We start from the raw sequence: 25526 nt of genomic DNA, 5'->3' as shown, positions 1-25526 counted from the left end.
CGTCTTCCGTACTAAATATGGTTTGTATGAATACCAAGTAATGCCCTTTGGGCTATGCAATGCTCCCGCGACATTCCAATACTTCATGAACGATGTCCTGAGAGAATTAATCGATGTTTGCGCCTTGGTTTACATAGATGACATCTTAGTGTACTCGACCTTGAAGCAAGACCATGTTAAGCACGGTCGCTCTGTTCTCACCAAGCTCCGCCAACATCGATTATATGTGAAACTCGAAAAATGCTTTTTTCACGTCACTGAAGTAGAATTCCTTGGTTTCATTCTCACTCCGAAAGGCATCAGAATGGATGTACACAAAGTAGACGCCATTCTCAAGTGGCCATTACCAACTTCTCTGAAAGGGATCCAAAGCATGCTGGGCTTTGCGAACTTCTACCGCCGATTCATCCCAGACTTCTCTCAGATTGTACACCCGATCACAGTACTATTACAAAAAAACAATAAGAAGTTCATTCGGACTGAAGAAGCTGAAACAGCCTTTTAAGAACTCAAACAAAGATCCACTTCCGCTCCGATCCTGCGACACCCTTGTCCAGACCTCCCTTACATTGCGGAAACTGATGCATCCAGCATGGCAATGGGGGCTGTCCTCTCACAGAGGGACCCTGAAACCGGTCATTTACACCCCATGGCCTTCTGGTCACGCAAGTTTTCACCTCCAGAAATCAATTCTGCTATCACCGTCAAGGAACTCTTGGCCATTAAATCCACTTTCAAGGCATGGCGACACTATCTCATAGGAGCCAGGCACACTGTTACGGTAATCACGGATCACCAAAACCTGCAATATCTGAAAACAGCAAAGGCCCAGTCCTTGCGTCAACTGAGGTGGGCCATTTTATTTGCCGAGTATGATTATGTAATTGCATTTCGACCAGGGGTCCGCAATGGGAAGGCTGACGCCTTGTCCCGTATGGGCATTGACGAAGCAGTGTATAGAACTCCAGATCCAGTACCGATCATTCCTGAGGACAAACTCTTAGATCTCACGACAGCTTTGACACAAACTGAACTCTGAAACAAAATCCAACAGGTACTGAATCCCGACACCTTGCTTGCATGGCATACTCGGGGAGAACAATATACTGTCAAGGACCAATTGCCCTATTTTAGGGATGGTCTATATGTGCCCAAAGGGGAATTACAACAATAAATCATTTCGGATTACCACGATTCACTGATGGAAGGTCACCCTGGAATCGCCAAAACCCTAGTCAATGTCAAACAGAACTATTGGTGGCCTACTTGGCGTAAAGACATCATCCAGTATGTTCAGTCCTGTGGTGTATGTGCACAAAACAAATCACAAAAGCATAAACCAGCTGCTCTCCTTCAAACATTGGACATGCCACCTGCCCCATGGCACACCCTTTCCCTTAACTTCTTTACAGATCTGCCTCCCAGTCAAGGGTACAACATCATTCTGGTAGTTGTTGACTTGTTCTCAAAAATGGCACATTTTATTCCTCTCAAGGGTCTCCCAGATGCATCCAGTTTGGCAAAAGTGTTCCTGGAAAGTACTGTCAAACTACATGGCTTCCCATCAGTTCTGGTTTCAGATCGAGGCAGCCAGTTTGTGTCCAACTTCTGGAGAAAACGTTGTTCAATGGCACAAATCGACATCCGATTATCCACCAGTCACCACCCCCAAATGGATGGCCAAACAGAAAGAACCAATCAAACCCTTGAGCAATACTTACGGTGCATGCTGCATCAAGCAGAATGAAATTGGAGGGACTTACTATGGATAGCAGAGTATGCTTATAACAATTCATTGCATTCTAGCACGGGACAAATGTCTTTTTACATCCTTTACGGCAGACACCCTTGTACTTCTGAACTAGACCTTCCAGCCAGCTTGGAAATGCCAGCAGTAAGGAATCTTCATGCAACCATCTCTCAAGCCTTTAAAAAGGCGACAGAACATCTAACTCAAGCCAAGGACAGACAAAAGAAATTTGCCGATCAACATCGAAGAAAGGCTCCTGACTATCAAGTAGGAAACAAGGTTTGGTTAGCAGCAAAGTACGTACCCCTTAAGGGAACCCAGACCTTTCGTCCTCGATATTTGGGACCCTACTCCATTAAAGCAGTCATCAACCCAGTAGCCGTCAAACTAGCATTACCACCCAATATGCGAATCCAGCCGGTGTTCCACGTATCATTCCTGAAACCAGTTCAACCCGATACACAGGTTACTACACAACCAAAACCCATAATTGTTGACGGAGAATCAGAAGTCAAGGAAATCCTGGACTCTAAATACACTAGGTCCGAATTATACTATCTAGTTGATTGAAATGGGTATGGACCTCAAGGTAGATCCTGGGAACCCAGCGAGAATATCCATGCACCACGTCTGATCAAGGAATTTCATCAGAACTTTCTAACCAAGCCTGGACCGAATAGAAGAACCACCATGAGAGGGGACTTTGGGGGGAGTGCTATCACGACGCTTACCCCAGACCACCACTGGCAAGCCCACTTGCCAGGTAAGGTCAGAGTTCGGGGCTCCATTAAGGCCTTGGAGGCCTTGCATCCTCTCCCAAGACTCTCTTGGAGTCGCTCATATTCATTATGGAGAACATGTTTGAAGGGGGACTACTTTTTCACTAAGCCTGCAGTCAACATGGAGGCATTCGCATAGCTTGGTTCCTAAGAACTAATCTATGCGTTATAGTGTTTTGGGTGTAGTGGCCTGGGACTACTTTACCTGGACTACAATGTTGGGAGTTTATTTAAACCACACCCAAGCAACAGAGCACTCTCCGCGTTACTTTGCAGACTGCAACGTAACGCTCACCGTGTCCTGTGATACCCGCGCGCTTCAGAGCAACGAACCTGCAGAGGAGACAAAAGGAACATCTTTAATAGCATCTTACCTGCAATCTCTATCCTGTCATCCGCTCTCCAGTGAACAGCTTCTTCTGGGCACCGCACACCTACATGAACGAAGCGACCTGAAAAGGAAAAGGAGAAAGACAACATTAGAAAAGACATCCTCTGGCAGTGGTTAAGCCACGAAAATTAGAAGAAGCTTACCTGGCTTTTCACCTCACGGCCGGCATCGCTCCGGAATTCCACACCCGCTGGAGAAGGACCGCGACCTGTAAGGATGAGAGGAAAAAACAGGTTAGCAACGACAAGACAAAGCAGCACAGCGCATAGCGCATTATTTACTGTATTACAGCGCACATCTCAAGCCATCATTTACCGGTGGTGCTCAACCATCCAATATGCCACGCCGAATCTCCCGCATGCCTAGGGAGAAAGAAAGGACATTATTAATCACAGGAAAGGCAGACAAAACAAATCAGCGTATACAAAACTGCTGCAATAAGACCTACCTTAAAGACACTTTAACCGGCAGGCGCCAGTGAAGTAACTTGGTCGCCCACGCCCACTGAAGACTACGCTCCCCTGCTAAGAAGGCAGGACGGAGAGTACACCTAATACAGCAACAAGGTGAGGAGAGGGCCTAAGGGGCTGAAGCCAAAGGGGTGTGGTGGGAGGATACTTACCTGAGCTGGCCAGACTTGAACCCATTCCTCCTGTGTTTTCAGGTTAGACCTCCTCCGAAAATACCATCCGGAAATCGGGAGAAGGTTTGGCAACCAACCAGGGCTGAGTGGCGTCCCCGTGGATACCAGGTGAGCGTAACAGTTTGATGAAGATCAGGAGTCTTTGCATATAGTCCACGAGGACATTGAAGAGGAGGATGACGGCATCGATGGCGCAGGGCCTAGTTTTCCTGTTCTGCCATCTCTGCCGAGGGACATTTCCTTGGATATTCTGTCGATTCTACACACCTTGGTGTCAGAGATCCAGATGAGAATGCCTCCATCCCCGTTACCTGTGGTCCCCCAGGTCCCCGATCAGCCTCCGGCGAAGAAGAGGAAACCTCATCTGACTCCCCATTTCAACCTCCTCCACCACATTGTGCCCATTCTCCCCCAGCAGACCCAGACACGGGTACAGAAACGGATACAGCCACGACGACGGATGATGAAGGAGACATCGTCGCAGCGTACTGTGAATCGCCACATTTGGATGCTCCACATAGGTTGTCCCCACCAGATGAGGTGGGATTGTTCCACTCCATGATCGCAGAGCCTCTGAGCTATTCCAGCTGGTGCCAGAGGAAACCAAGAAGGAGGGCTTCTTGTACCAAAAGGCTCAAGGCCAAGAGGAAGACGATCATGGCGGTGCCTTTTCTGGACAATGTTTGGGAGGAAGGCCTGCTCCTCATGAAGAACCCTTGCACAGCTCCAGGCAAGTGGGACAGGTTGGAAAAGAAATATAGAGTGCCGGACTCCACACCCAAGTGCCTGAGGTCGCAACCATCACCGGATTCAGTGGTGTCAGTAGCTCTGAGGAAACGGTTGGCTATTCCGTCCTCGTTATCTTCAGGACCCCCCGGACAGTGAGGGGAAAAGGTTGAACGACCATGGGAAAGCAGGTGATTTACACCGCTGCATCCACTATCAAGGAGGTCAACGCACTGGTGATCCTGGCCAGGTAATTGTGGTACAAGCTAGGACCGATCCTGGAGTTCCTCCCCGACAATAAGAAGATGGAAGCCCTCGCTCTCTTCCAGGCTCTCTTCCAGGAAGGGGAAGTTGAATCAGATCACGCCATCACAGTGGCATTGGATGTCGCCGACACAGGGTTCTTGCAAATGGGAAATGGTGTCTTCCTTTGTCGGCAGGGTTGGATGAAAGCCACATATTTCCATCGGGAGGGCCAAGCGAAGGTGCTGGACATGCCCTTTGACAGGGGCAATCTATTTGGGAAGGCCGTCGACGAGGCCCTCCATGCCATCAAGACTGATACGGAGACAGCCCGTTCCCTGAGCACTCTCAAGCAGCACTGCTTGTCTTCTTCTCGCTCCTCCAAGGGAAAGTCGAGCAGGAGCAGCACCGCTTGTCTTCTCGCTCCTCCAAGGGAAAGTCGAGCAGGTCTTCAACAGGTTTCTCCACGTGGTACAGACAGTCATCCAGGTCCTAAATGCAAGAAGCCTACAGAGGCCGTTCCCAGGCCTACAGTAGCAGAGGTCAGTGTCACCGTCGCCTGCAAGGCCGGAAGCTGCTGCTGAAACAAGCCTGAACCAACCAGGACACCGGGCCCCCACTTGTGCACCCTGGTGGGAGGCCGGCTGATGACATTCCCTGTCAGAAGTAGCACAACACTCAGCTTCTGGAAGAGGTGCGAGCCATGCTGCGAAAAGGGGTGTTAGAGCTAGTTCCCCGACTGCTGCGGTGCTCCTGAGTCTATTCCAGATACTTTCTATAGTCTAAAAGAAGACAGGGGGCCTGGAGGCCCATCCTGGACCTACGACTTCTGAACAAATACCTAAAGTCCCAAAAGTTCATGATGGTCAAGTTGCAACACATGCTCGCCCAACTGGAAAAAGGAGGCTTTGTGACATCATTGGACCTGGAGGATGCCTATTTCCACGTCCCCATTCACAAGATACATTGGAAATGTCTACGTTTTGTGGTGCAGGGCCAACACTACCAGTTCAAGGCCCTGCCGTTCGGCTTGAAGTCGGCTCATAGAGTGTTCATGAAGTGTCAGGCACCAGTGGCGGCCGATCTACAGGGCATACACGTATACCCATACCTGGACGATTGGCTGATACACATCTGCTCACGGGAGCTGGCCAATGAACATACAAAGACGACGGTCCGACTATTGATGGATCTGGGATTCTCCAACAACTATACAAAGTCCTGCTTAAAGCCATCGCAGAATGCACTGTTCCTAGCCGCCCGACTCAATACAGTGTCTTGCCTGGCGTAGCCCTCGGAGAAGAAGCTAGCAGCCATTCAATGAAAGGTGCAACGGCAATCGTCATCTAAAATGGTCCATCAAGTCGTTACTGGGCATTATGTTGTCCTGCATCTACCTCGTCCGCCTCTGCAGGTTGCAGATTTGACCCCTGCAGGATTTTCTAGATCTCTGCTGGATACAGGTGTTTGGAAGCTTCATGGACAAGATCCCTCTCAACAAAGAGTTGCAATGAGCGATAGAGTGGTGGACTTATGCTCTAACATCGCCCAAGGCACAGGATGTCAAAACCCTGCGTATTAGGAGACGATCACCAGGTTGGGGAGTGCTCACCGGACGTCTGCATGCCAGAGGCCTGTGGCTGCCGGTGGAGAAGGAGTTGCATATCAACATCCTGGAGCTACCGGCAGTGTTCTGGGCCCTCAAGTTGTTCATACCGTCTCTGAAAGGCAAGGTGGTGAGGATCTTCATGGACAACACCACCACCATGTTCTACATCAGGAAGTAGGGGGGCACACGATCCCTGGCGCTCTCCAAGGAGGCACAGGACTTGTGGCACTGGACTGACAGACAGGGGATATTCCTGTCCCTTTCCACCTGGCGGGAGTTGGGAACACCATCGCAGACTCCTTCAGCAGGCAACTGCAATCCTGCCATGAGTGGGAGCTTTGTCAGGATCAGGTGGACCGCCTGTTTGCGATGGCGGCGAACTGCAAATGCCAGAGGTTTTCCAGTAGACTCTTTCTCCTTCCAGTGGGTAGGGCTGTTTCTGTATGCGTTTGGGCAATTTCCTCTCCTGCTACGAGTCATCAACACACTCAAGACAGTGTCCATGCAAGATGATACTCATCGTTCCGGTGTGGCCAAGACAGATTTGGTATCCAGACCTTCTCAGCCTGTCAGCGTTGCCTCCAGTCAAGTAGCCGGTGGTTCCAGATCTTCTCACCAGAGAGGGAGGCACAATCCTTCATCACGACCTAGGATCACTGAACCTGAGGGCTTAGAGTCTAAAGGTTATGAGTTGCCAGCAGACTGCAGGTAGGTCTTCACCAGGGTGTTGTTGACCTTAAAGTGTTACGGCCATAAGTGGAAGCGTTTTGCTACATGGTGCCGGTCGCAGAAGATTACCCCTTTGAGGGTCACGGCTCCACAGATCCTTCCATACTTGCTATCTTTGGCGAAGGCTGGTCTGGCTCATGCCGCCATCAAAGTGCATCTGGCGGCTATCTCTCCGCTACGCCAGATCCCCAGGAAGATCCTCGCTGTGGTCCCACAGACTATTCAAGGAGTTTCTCAAAGGGCTCTTCCGATATTTCTCACTGGTGAAGGCTCCTGCCCCGGCGTAAGAGCTCAACGTGGTTCAGACAATGCTCTTGGGGGCCCCCTTCGAGACTATCCATCAGGCCCCACTCAGTTTCTCTTGTGGAAGATGTCATTCCTTGTGGTCATCACTTCAGCCAGATGCTTAGGTGAGATCCAGGCCTATCATGCAAGCAACTGTATCTGACTTTCCACGAATCAAGTGTGTTACTGCGTACGCACCCCTCTTTCATGCTGAAGCCTTTGGTGGTACCTGTGTTCTTACCAAAACCTTTGTCAGAAAGGGCCTTGCACTGGCTGAGTGTTGCTCATGCCCTGAAGTTCTACATGACACCCACAAAGAGTTTTCGGAAGACTTTACAGCTGTTTGTGATCTTTGGTCCTGTGATCCATGGGAAGGCCTTGTCCAAGGCTTCCATTTTAAGGTGGCTCTCTGTCTGCATCATGTACTGCCATCAGTTGGAAAACGGATCGATGCCCGGCCGTCCGAGAGCCCACTCCACCATGGCATTCCTATCTGGTGTGCACCTACTGAACATCTGCAGGGCAGCTACATGGAGGTTCACGCACACCTTCAGAAAGTTCTACTGCATCAACAGGGATTCCAGGGAGGAGCCCAGAGTCGGCCAAGCAGTGCAATGCAACCTGTTTGCTTGAGATGAGTCTGTTCCAGAGGTAAGAGTTCATTGCTTATGTTGAGCCTTGCCACCTGCCATTGTTGTGTGATGTTCTGCTGCTATGCATTCATGATTCATAAGCATGTGAATCCATGCCAGACTCCATGCTGGAGAGGGTTTAAGTTACTTACCTGTAACTATTGTTCTCCAGCATGGGCCTGGCATGAATTCACATGTGAACCCTCCCTCTGGCCTCTCTGCGGCTCGTCTTGGTCGAAACGGCCACTTTACGTGCTTAACAAAGCTGAAGATGGCTGCCCGAGGAGAGGCTTAGGGAGAGACCTGTCATTGGATGGAGGCAGTATGATCCAGAGGACAGTGATTGGTTTAAAGGCGAAATACCATTTTTAAGTGAAAGTGAAAATGTTTATCTTTTACCGAGGATTCCTAGCCTGACGATGAGGAATATTCATGAGCATGTGAATCTGTGGCAGACCCATGCTGGAGAACAATAGTTACAGGTAAGAAACTTAAACCTTCTCTATCCCTAGTTCTGTTGGTGTTCTGTATGAGTAACGGGGGATGTAATGTACTCCTATCCAGTCCATATTTTATCAGAGAGACGTTGATCCACCCATGTCTGTGTCCCTGATATATGAGAAAGTTTGAGGATGTGATTTACTCCTGCTGGGGTCCAAGACACATTAGAAGGCCAGGAGAATTGACTATTACTAATCCCCCAAATATACCTTTAAATTACACTTCAAATGCCTACTGGGCATTCCTGCTCCCTGTAGCTCATCTGAGCCCAAAAGATAGTCTTTTTCGTGTGAAAGTTTCCCAGACTCACCCAAAAGGCCAAATCGAAGGGCCAATTGATTCATTCATAGACGCAGACTGTGTAGAAAAGAATTGCATGCAGTTTTTCTATTGCTATATTTTCACTCCTCTCTCTTTCTTCCTGTCTCCTCTTATCTGTCTATTTGAGTACTTTCTTTCATTTCTATTGCTAATCACTTTTCAATGTTGCACTCCCTCTACCCTATCTTCCCGCTGCTTGCATTTTTCCCCTCCTTCTTTCCAGATACTAATAAACAATTGGAAAACGTTTTAAATAATGCCTCACCTCTCTTTATATCATATTTCCTTCTAGAGCTTTCTTGTGAGAAAGTCTATGAAGCTACAGAGGAAAGTGATCTCTCTCCGCCTGTCCAATGATTCCGAGGCCTGTCTCAAGGAGTATGCAATAAAGGAAAGTTCCTACAGTGAGTACTTGACTTGTTTAATTCCTGTATATATTCTTTGCTAGTACAGACCTGACCTTTCCTGTAAATCAACATCTTGTGCTGAACACCTTCCACAGATGCCCTATGAATAACACTGGCCATTCTGGTTGACGTACTGTACCAATGCACTTGGCTTCTATGAAGCAAGTTCTTCTTTAAATCCCATCATTTTGTGATTAGTTCCTTTGCCTTTTCTGATGTTGTGTATCAGGCACAGAAAGTATGTTTACCTATATTGCTGAGAGTCATACCACCGACCCCTTCTGGTAACAAAGCAAATAGCCATTTTTGATTTTTCAAGAGATTTCTTTGCAGCACATGTGTATGTTCTCTCTCTGTCTTAACAGCAAGGTCCCACGAGCAGGCTTGGCCAGACAGGAGAATTGATCCTCTGCATAGTAGTTCTGACCATATAGCAGCGACTCAGGCAAGCCATCAGCAAATGCATTGGCATAGATTATAAATGGTGTGCTTAGTGCAAAAATCCAACAAATTATATGGCAGCTCCATGGTTTGATGGTTTTGTTCCTGATAAAGATTCTTTATAATTAATTGATCATAGATCATACTCATGTAGTGCAAGAGAGCATAGTATATATAGCATTTTAAGTACAGCTTAAAGCACAGGGGTAACTACACCATCAGACAATTACAGCACAAGGTGGAGATCTTACATAAGCATAGAACTCTGAGTAAGGGCTCATACTCAACACAGCGTAAAGAATAACAAGAGACGTGGACTGTTTCTACTCTTTTTCCGTGAAGCACAATTGGTTTCCTGTTTTTCTAAAATACATGAAAAGGGAGTACAACATTTCTGATGCACCACCAAAGAGACCGTGCATCTTGTTTTCTCATTTCAAAATTAGAAGGGAACCAGTACGCTAGAATTCTATATCTAGTCTTCTCCATACTCCATGTGTCAGGAATTGAAGCAGGAGTCCTTAAAATAAATGTAATCATATTGTAGGCAACTCTGGTCTCCAGGCACATCAGTGAGCCACTTGAGATGGGTTAACTAAGGATTAGTGTACTGAATCTACAAACAGCACAGGTCAACAGTCAACAGCAGGGTGAAGAACAATGGTCTGGAGGTTGCCCAGAGCAATGGCAGAGGTTAGCAGTAATTCTAAACCTTCCAGCCATCACCTCTTTTGTTTTGCATAAGTCACCCCTAGTGGGACGGGTATTCCTAGACTTGGGTCCCATGCCTGCTGGGCCCAGAGACCCAAGCTACTCCTCACTGATGAGGCTGAACAAGGCTGAAACCTGTTTGGGGATTCTTGTGGTCTCTTGCAGAAGGGATATTTGTATTTATTTGTATTTATTAAATGTTATATAGCGCTTTAAACCAAAGTGCTTTACATTAAACAACAATAATACATTAGAAGCAATAAGTACAAGACTTGAGTCAAATAATCAAGAACAGTATGCAGAACAATTTGCTGAGATCAATGGATTAAAAACCTGGATAGGGGAAAAGCAAGAGGGAAGTAGTAAGGAGCTGTCAGGAGGGGGGATGAAGAAGGTGTGATTTTTAACAAGGAGCGGAAAGAAGAGTAAGAGGAGATGGAGCGGATAGGTAGAGGTAGAGAGTTCCAATGTAGAGGGGCAAGGAGCTGAAAGGATCGGAAGTGGGAAGGGGTACAAGGTTAGGGTGGTACAGTGAGAAGGAAGTGGTCAGCAGAACGTACGGGGCAAGAGAGAGAATAGAAGGAGAGGAGGGAGAAAAAGTAGGGAGGGGCAAGATCATGAAGCAATATATGACCAAGCAGTTCGGGCTGGACTTCCCCTTTTGAGGTGGGACCAAGCCTGATTTGCATATGGTCTTTTCTCTTTTGTAATGGCTTGACATGTAAAAAACAATGGTCTGGAAGGTTCCCTAGAGCAATGCCAGGGTTAAAGATTAATTATAAACCTTCCAGCCATCAAATATTTTGTTTTGCTGTGACTAGGATATTTGTCATGATATTCCTTAGGGTAAAGTTGACATTTACGTTGCTATCTGTGCACAAGTACCAGCTATTTATTATTCGGCTGCCACCATTTCCACTCGGTGCCCACTCACTACCTCGAGTGAGGGATACCCAAGTGGATTCTACAGATTGAAAAATGGGCCTGCGGCCTGTGTAAAAAATGGCCGCCATCATTTCCAGCTGTCCACAGCAGCCCCACTCTTTGCATGATACCTTGCTTACACCTGGCCGTGATTGACCAGGCTATGACCAACACACACAAGGCATCCATGGCCAGCAGGCTGTGCCAGCGCTGGCCTAGAATGAAGGACCAGAAAAAAGGACTCCTCCCGTCTTTTCCCTTTTGTAATGGCTTGACAGGTAAAGAACAATGGTCTGGAGGGTTGCCTGGAGCAATGCCAGAGTTTAAGATTCATTCTAAACCTTCCAGCCATCACACCTTTTGTTTTGCTGTGACTAGGATATTTGCCATGATATTCCTTAGGGTAAAGTTTACATTTACGTTGCTATCTGTGCACAAGTACCAGCTATTTATCATTCAGCTGCCACCACTTCCACTGGGTGCCCGCTTATTACCTCGAGCGTGGGCCACCCAAGTGGATTTTACAGATTGCAAAACGGGTCTGCTGCCTGTGAAAAGATGCCCCCTGTTATTTCCCACATTCCCCAGCAGCCCCACTCTTTTCATGCTGCCTTGCCCACACCTGTCCTTGATTGGCCAGGCTAATTCCAACCCACATGAGGCATCCACGGCTGACAGGCTGTACTGGCGCTGGCCCTGGCTGAGAACGAAGGACCAGAAAAAGGATTCCTCTTGTCTGTGCCCGCCTGTGCGTGGCCGTGCCCGCCAGCTCCAGGTTGCCTATACTCTATTACTATGTAGCTCCGTGGACGATCTCCCTAACTTCGTACACCCGGTCCTCAGCTGCTGCACTTTTAACCTGTGGTGACAAAGACTCAATGCATAAAGGTAAGAGGATCACCTCCACTGGTCTGTGCTGCCCCATTCTTGTATCGATCCACACTCTGCTTGCCGATCCTCTTCTCCTCCCCCTACCCACTTCCTGCCCCATCTTTGACACAACACAACTATGATTAACTACTGCACGGCACTTGTTTCTAAAGGCAAGACTCCCATCACGTACCACCCTCCATGACACCATATCCGCCGCCCATTTACAAAGTAGCCCCCAGCCCCCTGGGTGTGGCTTTCCAGGACCTCGACAATGACCAACTACGCATCCTTCCCAAATAACATGATGTCTGACTAACCGCTGCAATCATGACCCCGCACAGCTGATGCAGTTCCCCGTAACTCTCGGTGCGGCTTTGCCAGCATGTGCCGCTAAGGCCCTTTGATTTGTATGACTTCCTACTTTGTTAATGTTTATTACAATAGCTTCATCCACGGGGTGATTATTCCTCACTGAAACTGGCTGTGATCACGCTTGCTGACCGTGCCACAATTTAATCCGAGCAAGTGGAGGTTTGTCTTGCTTTTCCTTTAGGATTGATTCACTAGGTCAGGCTTGTTTGTAAGATCGCCCTATTGTACATTCTCTCCAACCTTATAATGGTTTTTTGCCTCGTGCTGGAGATGTATCTTTCCTGTAACTCCATATTCTACCCGATTACGACTTGACCTTTCAGCCTTGTGCTGGAGTTGTAACCTGCCTACAACTACATATTCTACCTGATTAGGATTCGGGTAGAATGACATCATATTCTAGCTGACAATTGCTTTTCAAGCCTTGTGCTGCTGATGAACTTACCTGTAACTTGTTATTCTACCTGATAACATCTTGGAACAACATGTTCACTGTGACTGACGCCTAGATGCCTCCGGGCTTTGTGCGCTTCTATAAATGCAATGAATAAAATAAAAAATATATAACGACTTGCCTATTCCACACTGTAGACAAGAAGCTATTTTCAACTTGTATTTGGCCGATGGTTGCGCAACTTGTTTTATCTCTTACAGCTGGTAGATGGTAAACTGTACGAGGCCTTCTACCCGGGTTGCATCCGAAAGGGGTTTGTCAAAAATAACTGCAAGGCTTTTGTCTCATCTCTAATTGAGGCTGCACGCCATCTATGGTTGAGCAATGAATCACTGCGGAGTCACTATTCGCTGAAGTGGATCTGGTATTCATCTATTCTCTGTTTTTGTCTGAGTTCAAGGCACCAGGTCTGTGTGCTGTTCAGTTGTAAATATCAGAGACCTATCCAACTGACATGGTAGTCCGGAAATGGTCCCCTAGATGCATTTGGGTGCCATTAGCATCAGCAGGAACAACCCCTCAAAGCTCATTAGATTAGCCTTACGTCAAATGCACGCATTGTGTAGCAAATGAATGTGAGTAAGCAGCTCATTCATTTACAGCCAGAGGCGTTGCTAGGGGGAGGGGGCTAAGGGGGCTATAGCCCCGGATAGAATCGCAGGAGCTACAACAAAAAGGATAGCTAGCCCCCAGTCCTGACAGTTCTGAGATTAGCGTAGCCCGGGTCTTTTCCAGGTCTAGCAACACCCCTGTAAATTACGGCCCATGCATCTCAATGATACACGATGAGAACGTCCCACAACTACTTTTTGCGGGTGATTTCTAATAATGACATCACAGTCTCCACCTAGCACAGTTATAATGTGCCTGCTGCGTCTGTAGCCTCTTTTGGATTTCTCTGTGGCTTAGGTAATCAAGTCAATATAAGAGCATTAGGATAATATATTATTGACTTGATAGACCAGTTACAACTAATCATCCCACAGTAAGCATTTCTGGATCAGCTAAATGCCCGAGGGGAAAAGTCTGTCCAAAATACACATAGGATGTTAGTCTAAGATATGTTTTCATACAACCGGTCGGTCAAAACATTTACATGCACTATCATTGACAAAGATGTTCTGGCCATAAGAAGTACAATGGGGGAACAAAGATTTCTATGTGCTTTGTCCAAATTTGTACCACGACTTGGCTCAGAGGGGTTTCAGTCAGAATGGTAAACGGACAAAAGTCTTCAGTAGAAATAGCTTTCCTTCATTTGTTTAAGTGGAGTACTTAATTGAAAGAAACCTCGAAAGGTGGCTAAATAAAGATATAGGGGGTCATTATGAGTATGCCGGTCTGGAAATAAGGTGCCGGTAACAACGTGTACTGGCACCTTTTCCGGACTGTCATACTGTGAGTCTGCCAGTAGTGGCAGTGAACTACCGTTCAGGCCCCTAGTGGCAGATAATTCACTGAAACACTGGCACCGTTAAAAACGGTGCCGGTGCTTAAATGGTTCCCATCTCATGGACCCCTATGGAACTCCATGGGAATGGCAACTTACCGTGTAGTTATGGTTAAGTTGCTCAACTCATAGGAAGAGCACTTTTTGGGTGGCTTATAAGTTCGCTCCCCCTGGAAGAACCCTTACCAATCTTTGCAACAAAAGTATATGGCCCGCTCTGAACTGGTAAATTTGGTGAGGTTTCGTCAAGGGGGGGAAAAGTTATAAGGGGGTCCCCAAAAAAATATTTATTCGATAGACGCAATGGAAAAAAAAGTTCTCACGCCTACAGCATGCTGGACAGATTTTCACCAAATTTGCAGCAAGAGCTGTGGCTTGGTCCCAAAATCATGCTTTTGGAAATTAGGTGTAAATCCGTCCAGTAGTTTTCTTTAAAACGGGCTAAAAGCAGGTAACAAAAAAATAGTGATATCTGGGTTTGGTCCATGGTCCCATGTCCCTGTTCGGTCCGCGGACAGGCATCCAATTGGCCAAGAGCGTGACGTGATGCCCCTGGCCATCGGACGCGCCCAATGATTGGATGGTGAAAAGTGTGAAGTGCGTTCGATTTTTGGAAACGCCCACCATGTTGGATTTGTTGACATCCGCCGGTGTCCGTGAACATCGGAATAAAAACCTATTAAAAAACACCACATTGCACTTGTCAAACTCGTCAAACAATCTCTGAGAAGGCGGGGGTGATGAGGATGGGATGGGATATGGGCATAAGAAGCCAAAAACAGGGGTTTTTCAGCCCCGAAGTCCGCGAACACTTCAGATGTACACAGGCATCTATGCCTATTTCTGCATTGCAGGGTTGGTGAAAAGCAGTTATTGGATGGCTTATAACTTTGGCACCACTCAATGAAACTGCATACAATTTTGGAATTTCATTCTAGACCTGATTCTGAATGTTATTGGAAAGTGTGGAGCTGTTTTGTCAAGAGAGAACAAAATTAGAGGGGGGTCTCACAATAATTTAAAGGCTTATAAATGTGGTGCCATTTTACGAATCTACACAAAAGTTTGCAAAACGATTTTAAATCTAGATATAAATGTTTTTGTAAAGTATGGTGGGAATCTGTCAAGAGGGGGGTAAATTAGAGGCGGGGTCTCAACATTTTTAGATGGCTTGCCGAATGTGGACAAAGGTTTTTAGAAAGATTATAGACCCAACCTTGAATGTGTGTCTAACGTTTGAATGGATTTTGTTATTTGGGGGATACGTTGTATGACTATTATATGTACATACATGGAAATAATAAAACATGGGAGGATTTTAAGCAAACTCATTTAAGGAGCATTGGCAAGGACATTAAAGCATGATTTTGCAAATGCAAATGTGCCTGTGTTTTATTTTTTGACAAGTGTCATAATGTATGTTAAAGAAATAGTGATATACCTTTGGTGACTGAGGTATAGCCTGTCACCATGGGCAGTGGCCAGATTGTCTGGGTCATGGCATAAGGTAGGGCTTTTACCCGAAGATCCGGATATAGGCCCTATTTTAGCCTATGGACATCATCCTATTTCAGAATTCCCTGTTTTTCACCAAGCAAATAATAGATATAGTGTGACACGGGTAATATTTCACAACACCTCTGTTTAGGTGTACAATTGGGAATTGAGTCAAGTTTTCCGATGGACTCATTCTTAGTGTTTTGTATTTGTTTTTGATGTTGATTTATGTTCTGTCGAAATGTATCATGATTTATTTTGTTCATTGTACCGTTTGATTTTTTTCCTTTCAAGACATTTCTTCGAAATATAGGGCCTCATTCCGAGATTGGAGGTAGTCATGGCTCTATTTGCGCCATGACTGCCTCCAATAACGGGTCCGGCACCGGTCTTATTCAATGGGGACTTACCGGTGTAGTCTGACCCTGGCGGGACAGGTAAGTCCCCATTGAACAAACCATTCCCCATTCCTATTTGAGCCCCCATAGGGCTCAATGGGAATGGGGAGGGTGCTAATAACGGGCTCGCGACTAGCAAGCCCGTTATTAGTGCCCTGGTTCCTTAGCGGGACCCATAAGGGACGTGTGCTCTGAGCACACGTTCCTTACGGTTCCCTCCAAGGGACCTCGAAATTGGGCGGTAAGGGATTACCGGCACCGGTCTCCTTACCGGTGCCCAGGATCCCTTACCGCCCGACTCGTAATGACCCCCATAGTATTGTTAAGCTAAACATTTCTACTTTCTCTCAGAATACGTAAATTAAAACACCATATGTTTGAGCACTGCCTATTTGTTTATTAATTTGCACAGTCTTGGCATATGACAATTGCTCTAACTTGGTACAGAGCATGTGTTCCCTTTCCAATATATTCAATTATCCTTAGACACTCCTAAATAATTGGTCTGGATGATTGAAGACTCACAAGTAACATCCGCTAAGCAACAGTAGGTTGTTTTCCAGAACGAGCTTTACTTTATTTTTTATTTTCAGGTGAGATACAACTATTTTTGCATAAGGTAGCATAAGGACAATCTGGCTACTGGCAATGACCGCGAGGGACGACATATGGGGTTAAAGTGGCCATGTCCACCTGGGACTGGCTATGTGGTAAAGTTATTCGAAAGTGGAATAGGTTTGAAAGGGGGAAAAAGTGCTTGTGGGAATATGGTCATAGGTCTCTCTCTTTGCCTTCTGCAGGCTGCCATGGAAAGGGACGATGGCCTCTGTACAGAGCCCTGCCTTCCCTTTCCATGATGGCCACCTTCAAAAATCCTTTTTTCAGCACGCGGGTTCCTGCTTTGGGTACCAGGGTTGGTAATGGCCTTCATGCCCCCGTGCAGGGGCTGGAATTGGGGATAAGAGTCTGGAGCCCTCTCTATTTGTTTATTTAGCACACTTCGCTTGGGCCGATAACTTGGGCTGCCGGGCCGTTATCCCCCGTTCCAGTCCCTGGATGAATGCCACATTATTTCCATTAGCATAACACAAAATGCTAATGGAAATGTTGGAACATCTTATTGAGTTTATGTACTTAGCTGAGAAATGTAAAGTAGATGGAGTCTATAAGAATTTCTTTTTTAGTTCTATTTTTTAACTGTGAAAGGTGGGTCCTAACGAAACCTTTCTTTTGTTGTTTTTTCATGTATTTTTTTTTTTGCAGGAGAGGTTAGAACGTAAGGTGGGAACGGAAAAAGGGGGAGGGGCACCAAGCACTAATATGGAGGGACAGGTGGACAGGGGAAGATGTTGCACGTGTTACTTCTAAGGTAGGGGCAGTGTTTCTCTTTCTCCTTAATTATAGATTTAAAAGCACTTTGAAATTGCTTCCCCCTGCAGAGTCGTGTGTTGCAGTATATACAGAGGACTGTTGTCTTCGAAAGATATGTATCAACAGTCTCTCTTATTGCTTGCAAGGTAGCTGGTAGGATTTTGTGTCCCACGGAAGTAGGCTGTGTGTTAAGAAAGGTTGTCTCTGCACGCTGCTGCCATGTATCAAACTAATGCTTAAGGTACTGAAATTAACATTTAATGTTTGCCCCACCAGAGGGCATAGGTGGGCTTAGTAGGAAGACTGAAAACAGATTTAAATATGCTTATGTCCAACCTTACAGGGAGAGACTGCCAACACCAAAACCCAGTGGCAGTGCGAGAGTGCAGAGCATGTACATATATTGAAAGAAGTCCGCCTTGACTGCACACCCTATCATCAAAGAGTTAATTAATTTATCAGTAAGAATTTTAGATGATGTTCCTCACAGATCAAATTTCACATTGATTTCAGAAAACTGCTACTTGCTCATCAAAACTTGAATTATTCTACCAGCAACAGTTGAGGAATAATTGCTCTTTTGAGAATTTGATATTCAAATGTCATTTGAGAATAGGTAGATTAGATTCTACACCCATATGTAACAGGATTTTTACAGATGAGTGTTCTGATTAAACATTATGATACAATATAATATGATATGACATGTATATCACGCCTGTACCCATATGTTTCTAGGCACCACAAGGCAAAGGAGGGAAGACAAGACAAACAATCCTACAGGCCTTGTGTCATTAGGATTATGCAAGTGCACCAACAGGGAGTGCAAGGGGTAGGGAGAGGGGTAAGCGCAAGGGAGAGGGGAAAGGGAAGTGCGATCAGGGTAACTTGACACTGAGTAAGTGCAGCCACGGCAGCGCGGCTCTAGGTAAGTGCTAGGAAGCATGGGGGCTGTAGGGGTTAAAACTAATATCCCATAAGCGTGCAGTAGGCCAGTAAGCAGTGCATGAGGACTGGTTAAGGGGGAGCCTGGTACCCATTGACACTCCGAGGGTACCAGGAAACCAGTCAGCACAGCAGACAGGTAAGTTAGCAGGGAAGCGAGAGACAGAAGGCAGAGGCGAAAATGAAGGTCTTGAGCAGATTCCAGAACTACAGGTGACCCGACTCAAGTCTGAAAGGGGCAAGGAGGCCATTCCAGAGGTAGGCACCTGCAGAGGAGAGAGAGCTACCACCCACTTTCTGTCTAGAGAAGCACCTGACCCTCATAGAGTTTGAGGTAGCAGACAGAAGAGCTCAAGAAGGAAGATATTTTGGAAGAGAGAGTTGGATGTAGTGAGGGCCCCAGCCCCAGAAAGCCTTGTGGCTGATGCAGAGGTTCTTGAACCTGATCCTTGCAGCCACCAGGAGCCAGTGGAGAGATTTCAGGGCTGGAGACATATGCTCCTGGGCTTGAGGCCAAGGAAATGTCTTGCAGTCCTCTTCCGGATTAGTTGCAGAGGGCAGAGAGTAGAGGCAGGTAGATTGAGAAAGGGGTTTTTGCAGTAGTCCAGTCTAGAGAGAACTGGTACTCTGGAGACAGAGAGCTTCTCAGGGAAAGTGAGAAAATGTAGATTACCACTGAGGAGGTGCAGCTGTAAGTGGGCCTTTATGGCAAGCTCTGAGATGTGAGGAGAGAAGGTGAGAGTGGAGTCGAAGATGACACCAAGGTTTTTTGCCTCACAGGAAGGCAAGGATAGAGGCCCCGAGGAGAGCGGCCAGAGAGAGAGAGAGAGAGAGGAAAGGCGGAGCAGGGGTCCCAATGAGCAGGATCTCCATCTTACTGGCATTAAGGCAGAGATCGTTGGAGGCACACCAATCCTGGATCGTGGTTAGACAGGAAGGAGAGAGGGAGATGAGGCAGCTGAGTGGAGCCTGAAAGAGAGCTGAGTGTCATCCGTATAACACTGAATGTTAGAAGAGAAGGTGGAGATCAAGTGGGCCAAAGGGGCCAGATAGACACTGAAGAACCAGGGTGAGAAGATATAGCCCTGGGGGACACCACATGTGGAGAGAGAGAGAGGTGGTGAAGAGAAAGGACCCAAGTTGCTCCTGGGAGGGTCGGTTGAGGAGTAAGGAGGTCAGCCACGCCAGGGCCTGATCCATGATGCCAAGGTTCTCACGGTGTCGATTGATCAGGGTGACATCATTGACTGTGTTGAAAGCAGAGGAAAGGTCAAGGAGGATGAGGACAGAGAGCAGATCTTTACAGGTGTTCAGGAGAGTAGTTTCCATGCCTCTGGCTGCTCTGAAGCCAGATGGATGGTCATTGAGGCAACAGACAGATTCCAGAAGTTTGCCCAGGAAAGAAATTGTGCGATGGTTTGCCGGACAGGTTATATGCATTGTTCTATGAAGGACAAATAAGCATTAGCACCTGGCCCGGGAGTCCAGCCTCTCAGTGTCCCGGAAAACCAGGCTAAATCCCCCAGTATAAGCCAGTAAACTGCTGCATGCTTTTCCCGGATCCCTTCTGATCACAACACCACACTTTATGTACTCAGCAGGGGGCGCAGAAGCTCAGCTGTCTGACCCAGTGCCTCCTCACTTCAGGCTGAAACAAACCTAAAAAATAAAATCAATAATGACAGCAATTTATCACTGTACCTGTCTCGGTTCTTGCTCCTTTGTCCTTGGGGCTCCTCGTCTAAAAGTCTCACCTGAAATTGGACTTTCCTACGGCTGGTCCCAGCTTAGCCCCTCAGTGAGGCCTCTTCCCGCTCCTTCGCCAGCGCGGGCACCTGGACCTCGCCTGCTGTCCTGATCATGGCCTGGCTCCCTCTTTGTCTTCCCGTCCACCTCCTCCGGTTGGGGCTTCCTTCAGCCTGGTCCACGGCAGGAGCCGTTGCTCCCTTCAACTTGGTCATGGCTAGACTCTGCGGCTGGGCCACTGCCCGATACTACATCAGCGCGGGCTCCGGACCTCGCTGGCTGCTCCTGGTTGTGGTCCGGGTCTCTCTCCTTGCCTGCCGCCTGCCACCAGGCTCGACTCTGTGGCAGGGTCACCGCCCACAACCTCATCAAAGCGGGCTCCAGGCCCCGCTGGCTGCTCCTGGTTGCGACCTGGCTCTCTCCTTGCCTGCCGCCTGGCCCGACTCTGCAGCAGAGCCACCGCCCACAGCTTCACCAACGCGAGCTCCGGGCCTCACTGGCTGCTCCTGGCTGCACCCCGACTCTCTCTCCTTACCTGCCGCCAGGCTCAACTCTGCAGCAGAGCCACCACCCACAACTTCACCAATGCGGGCTCGGGGCTCGCTGGCTGCTCCTGAATACGGCTTGGCTCCCTGTCCTTGACCGCCAGCCCGGCTTGACTGTGGTAGTGCCTCCGGACCTCGCTGGCCACTCCTGGATGCGGCCCGGCTCCCTCTCCTTGCCCACCAGCCCACCTCCTCCAGGACCCTCTTCTTTACGTTGGCCTCCTGCCTTGGCCCACTTCTGTCTTGGCACGTCAGCAGCGTGGGCACACTGGTCCTCGCCGGCTGCTACTGGATGCAGCCCAGCTCTCTCTCCTTTGCCTGCCAACCCATGCCCTCCTAGGCCCTCTTCTCTGCGCTGGCCCATCTGCCTGGTCACTGCCTGCAACTCCAGCTATGCGGGCGCCACGGACCATCTGACTCCTCTCACAGTGCCCCAATCTCTGTCTGGGCCCACCACTGACTGTCTCTGCCTCTGTCCCTGCTTCTGTCTGCCTTGGCCGCCACCCGCAACTCCAACAGCGCAGGCGCAGCGGACCTCCCCGGCTGCTCCTGGATGCGACCTGGCTCTCTCTCCTTTGCTTACCAGCCCACCTCCTCCAGGGCCCTCCTCGATGCACTAGCCCTCCTGCCTTAACCACTACCTGTAACTTCAGCAGCGCAGGCGCTCCTGTCCCACAGTGTGCTAGTTATATCTGCCTGGGCCCTCCACTGACTGTTTCCAGCCCTCTTGCCATCAGCGCCTCGCGTGTGCCTGGTCCCTCCACTGATTGACTCCGCTTCCCTTTCCATCTGCTTTCTAGACGGGCTCCTACAGTCATCTGGCCGCTGTCTTCACTGATCCTCACATCCGCTAACTGTCTCCGCTCCTTATACCATCTACCCTCTGGGCAGGCCACAGCAGTCACCTGGCCGCTGCCTCCACTGGACCTCACATCCTATTCTGTGATCATAATCTACTGCTGCCCGCACTGTCCTCTCTGTGGCCCCCATGGCAGCCTGGCCCCTCCGTTGGCCTGCAGATAAGTTGCGTGTCCACAGTCCCTCATCTACCTCACTGACGCATGGCTGATGGGGCTTACCACCTTCTGACTGCGTGCTGCCTGCCACTACCTGACCTCACCTGGATCACTAACTCCCAGCCCAACTACTGCAGATATCTACCCATCTGGATCATTGTCTACCGCGATATGGCCCCTTCCAGCCCACTGACCACCTACCATCTCCTGGCCTTTGCTGCCTACTTTGGTCCTTAAACTCGCCATCCTATAGGATCAACTGCGGCGTCACCCGCTCCACTCTGACGGTGAACCACCCACAATCTCAGCTCCACGGACCATCTGAGCCCACCTGGACCCTGGCCGCCTGCCACTCCTAGGCCCTCCACTGCCAGTATTAGTCCCTGACTTACCTGCTGTGGTTGCACACCCATTCTGCTCTATAGCCTCCTGCTCCCTGCTTTGATCCTCGATCTTACCATCCTAAAGGATCAACTACCTCTAACTTCTCCTCCTACTCAGCTCTACCCTGCTGCTCTGTTCCTAGTTTCAACACCTTCCCTCTCTCCTCCCTCCTCCTTCCTCTGTACGCACTTTCCCTTCTTTTCCCCCTTTATTCCTTCTTCATCATACCACTCTCCTCCCCTCTGTTATGCGTACTGCCAAAACTCTTTCTCCCCATCCTCATGACTCTTCCCCCCTTCAATCCCTCCTTGCCCTATCCCGTTCCTCTCCATCTCCCTCTTCCTCATGTACATTCCCCTCCTCAATCCCCTTCCCCACTCTTCCCACTCCACACCTACCCCCCCTCACCGTCCCGATCTTATCTACCACCCCACTGCTCATCCCTCCAACCTAATGAACATTTTTCTGTGGAATGCCAGATCCCTCTGCAATAAGACCGCTGCTGTTTTGGACATGTTATTTCATCTCAACCTTCATTTCCTTTGTCTAACCGAAACCTGGATCCCCCTTCACAACTCTACTGTCCCTGCTTCCCTCACCACCTCTGCTTCATTCTCCTCTCATATCTCTCGCTCTACTGATCATGGCGGTGGCATTGGCCTCCTCTTCCACCCTAAATACCTTTCCTCTACCTCCTCACCGCCTCTTCCTTCTTTCCCTTCCTTCAAATACCTTTACAAATCCTTTTCTTCTCATCACCCTATCTCCTTTCTAATCATCTATCGGCCTCCTGGCCCCCTTTCCTCCTTCTACGATGACCTTGATCACCTCCTTTCACTTATCTCTCCCTTCCCCTCTCCTCTAACTGTACTTGGCGACTTTAATCTTCACCTCCTACTCCCTCTCAATCCTCCCCCCTTTTCTCTATCCTTAACTCCTATCTCCTTTCCCCTCTCCCTTCCTCTCTTTCTCACTCGTCTGGCTCCACTCTTGACCTTATCTTCAACTCAACCTACCCCTCTTGTACTGTCTCTACACTACCTATCTATCTCTCCGACCATGCTTTACTCTCCTTCTCCCTTACTCCCCTTCCCCATCCTTCTTCTCCTATACCCTCCCCTTCCATCTTTTCTCGAGGCGACATTCGCAACTTTGATCCGTCTCTCTCTCTCGACACCTGCTCTTCTTCTCTCCCCTCTCTCCCTGATTTCTCTTCCCTTTCGGCCAGTGAAGCCCTATCCACTATTTCTTCTTCTATCTCCTCCACTCTTCATCTACTTTACCCTCTCTCCTTCTTCCATCCTACTCATAAACCCTCTCAACCATGGCTCTTTCCTCAACTTCTCTCCATGCATCCTCTCCTCGGACGTCTCGAGAGACTCTGGCTCAAATCTCCTTCACTATCCAACCAAACCTCATATTTCTCTTACCATTCGCTTTATGAATCATGCCTCACCTCGGCTAAATGGTCCTACTACTCTAACCTTCTCCACTCCCAAGCCTCTCACCCTCGCCGTATCTTCCAAACTCTCATCTTCTCTCCCCACCTACCCCTGACCCTTCAGCCTCTTCCACCCTTTCTCCCTCTCACTTTGCAAACTTCTTCTCCTCCAAGATTCTTGCTCTTCGTCAAAAAATCAATTGCTCTTCCTACTCCCCCTCTTCTCCCTCTCCCTATTCCCCCTCAACCTGCATGTCTGAATTCTCGCATGTCTTCCCTTCTGACATCTCCATCCTCCTGTCCAAAGCCCACCCCACGTCTGCTCCAACTGACCCTCCCTTCTTATCCCTAAGATCTACCCTCTTCTTATTCCCTACTTTACTTCCTTCTTCAACACCTGCCTTTCCTCAGCTACCTTCCCCTCCGCATTCAAGCATGCCACCATCATACCGATTCTGAAGAAACCTTCTGCTGATCCCCTTCTTACCTCTAACTTCCGTCCAATCTCTCTTCTCCCATTCCTCTCTAAACTACTTGAACGCCTTGCCTATTCACAGCTCCCAATCTTTGTCACCAATCTTTCTCTCCTACCCCCATCTCAATCTGGCTTCTGACCTAAACACACTCCTGAAACGGCCCTCACTTACATCCTTAACTCCCTTCTCTCCGCTCGACACTCTAAGGAATCCTCTGTCCTTATTCTTCTTGACCTTTCTGCTCCTTTCGACACTGTTGATCAACCTCTTCTTCTCAACACTCTTTCTTCCTTTGATTTCAAAGGCTTTGTTCTTAACTGGCTCTCCTCTTACCTCTCCTCCCGCTCATTCACTGTCTCCTGTGGCGGCCGTTCCTCGCCAACCCTGCCTTTGGAATACGGTGTACCCCAAGGTTCGGTTCTTGGCCCTTTCCTATTTTCACTGTACACCTCTCGCCTTGCCCCTGTTATCTCTTCATTCAGTATTTCTCACCACTTCTATGCTGATGGCACCCAGCTCTTCCTTTCCTTCTCTTCCTTGCCTTCCGATCTCCACCTTAAACTCTCTTCCTGTCTTACTGCTATTAAAAACTAGATGTCATCCCGCTTTCTTTCCCTCAATACGGATCAGACTGAGGCCTTTTTTTCCCTTCCAATTCTCTTCCCCCCTCCTCTCCTCCACCTTTAATTCACTTTCCCCCTCTAATCTTCCCATCTCTGCCCACGCTCGCAATCTAGGCATTCCCTTTGACTCCTCCCTCTCCTTTTCCCATCATATTTCTCTTACCTCTCGCGCCTGTCGCTACCACCTCTTTAATATTCGCAAACTCCGCTCCTCTCTCTCTTTCCATGCTACCAAACTTTTAATCTCCTCCCTTATCTTCTCTCGCCTCTTCTACTGCTCCTCCTTACTCTTTGGACTACCTGCTTCTCACCTCGCCCCCCTCAAATCTATCTACCATTCTGCCGTCCGTACCCTCGGTCTCCTTGCCTCCCGAGACTCCATTTCTACTTCGCTTTTCTCCCTTGGCTGGCTTCCCTTTCACTCCCAACTTAAATTTAATTTCCTCTGTTTAGTCTTTAAACCTCTCTATGACTTTGCTCCCCCTTATCTCTCCTCTCTCCTCTCTTTCTACACTCCTTCCCGCTCCCTTCATTCAGATGACCACTTCCTTCTCACTCTTCCTCCTTCCCTTTGTGCCCCCTCCCGTTTCTGCTCCTTCCAGCACCTAGCCCCCCTACACTGGAACTCCTTACCTCTCTCAATCCGCTCTATACCTACCTTCTCCTCCTTCAGCACTTCCCTGAAATCTCTCCTTCTCCATTCCCCGCCATGAAACCCTTCCCGCCTCTCATTCCCTCTCCTTCCCTTGAATCTTCACTATGAACCTCTACCTTCCCCTTCCCTCCACCCTCCCCACTCTCGCTCTTATACCCCTTCTGTTTCACTCCTCCGTCCCTTCCTCA

The 25526-nt window shown here is 48.4% G+C and overlaps 1 protein-coding gene across 6 annotated transcripts in view; it reads left to right on the top strand.

Annotated features, from left to right (window-relative positions):
• The window catches only part of RIN2 (Ras and Rab interactor 2), a 1069632-nt gene that overhangs the window by 890871 nt on the left and 153235 nt on the right, over positions 1–25526 (top strand). For all 6 annotated transcript variants that reach the window (XM_069607527.1, XM_069607524.1, XM_069607525.1 and 3 more), the window contains one exon: positions 8902–9013. In XM_069607527.1, coding sequence (XP_069463628.1) covers positions 8902–9013 — 112 coding nt within the window. The remainder of the gene's footprint in view (positions 1–8901; positions 9014–25526) is intronic.

Source organism: Ambystoma mexicanum, chromosome 4q (assembly GCF_040938575.1).
Source record: "Ambystoma mexicanum isolate Mex_15411 chromosome 4q, UKY_AmexF1_1, whole genome shotgun sequence".
Classification (NCBI taxonomy): Eukaryota; Metazoa; Chordata; class Amphibia; order Caudata; family Ambystomatidae; genus Ambystoma; species Ambystoma mexicanum.
The sequence above is the reverse complement of the archived record's forward strand: the minus strand, read 5'-3'. Positions and strand labels throughout refer to the sequence as shown.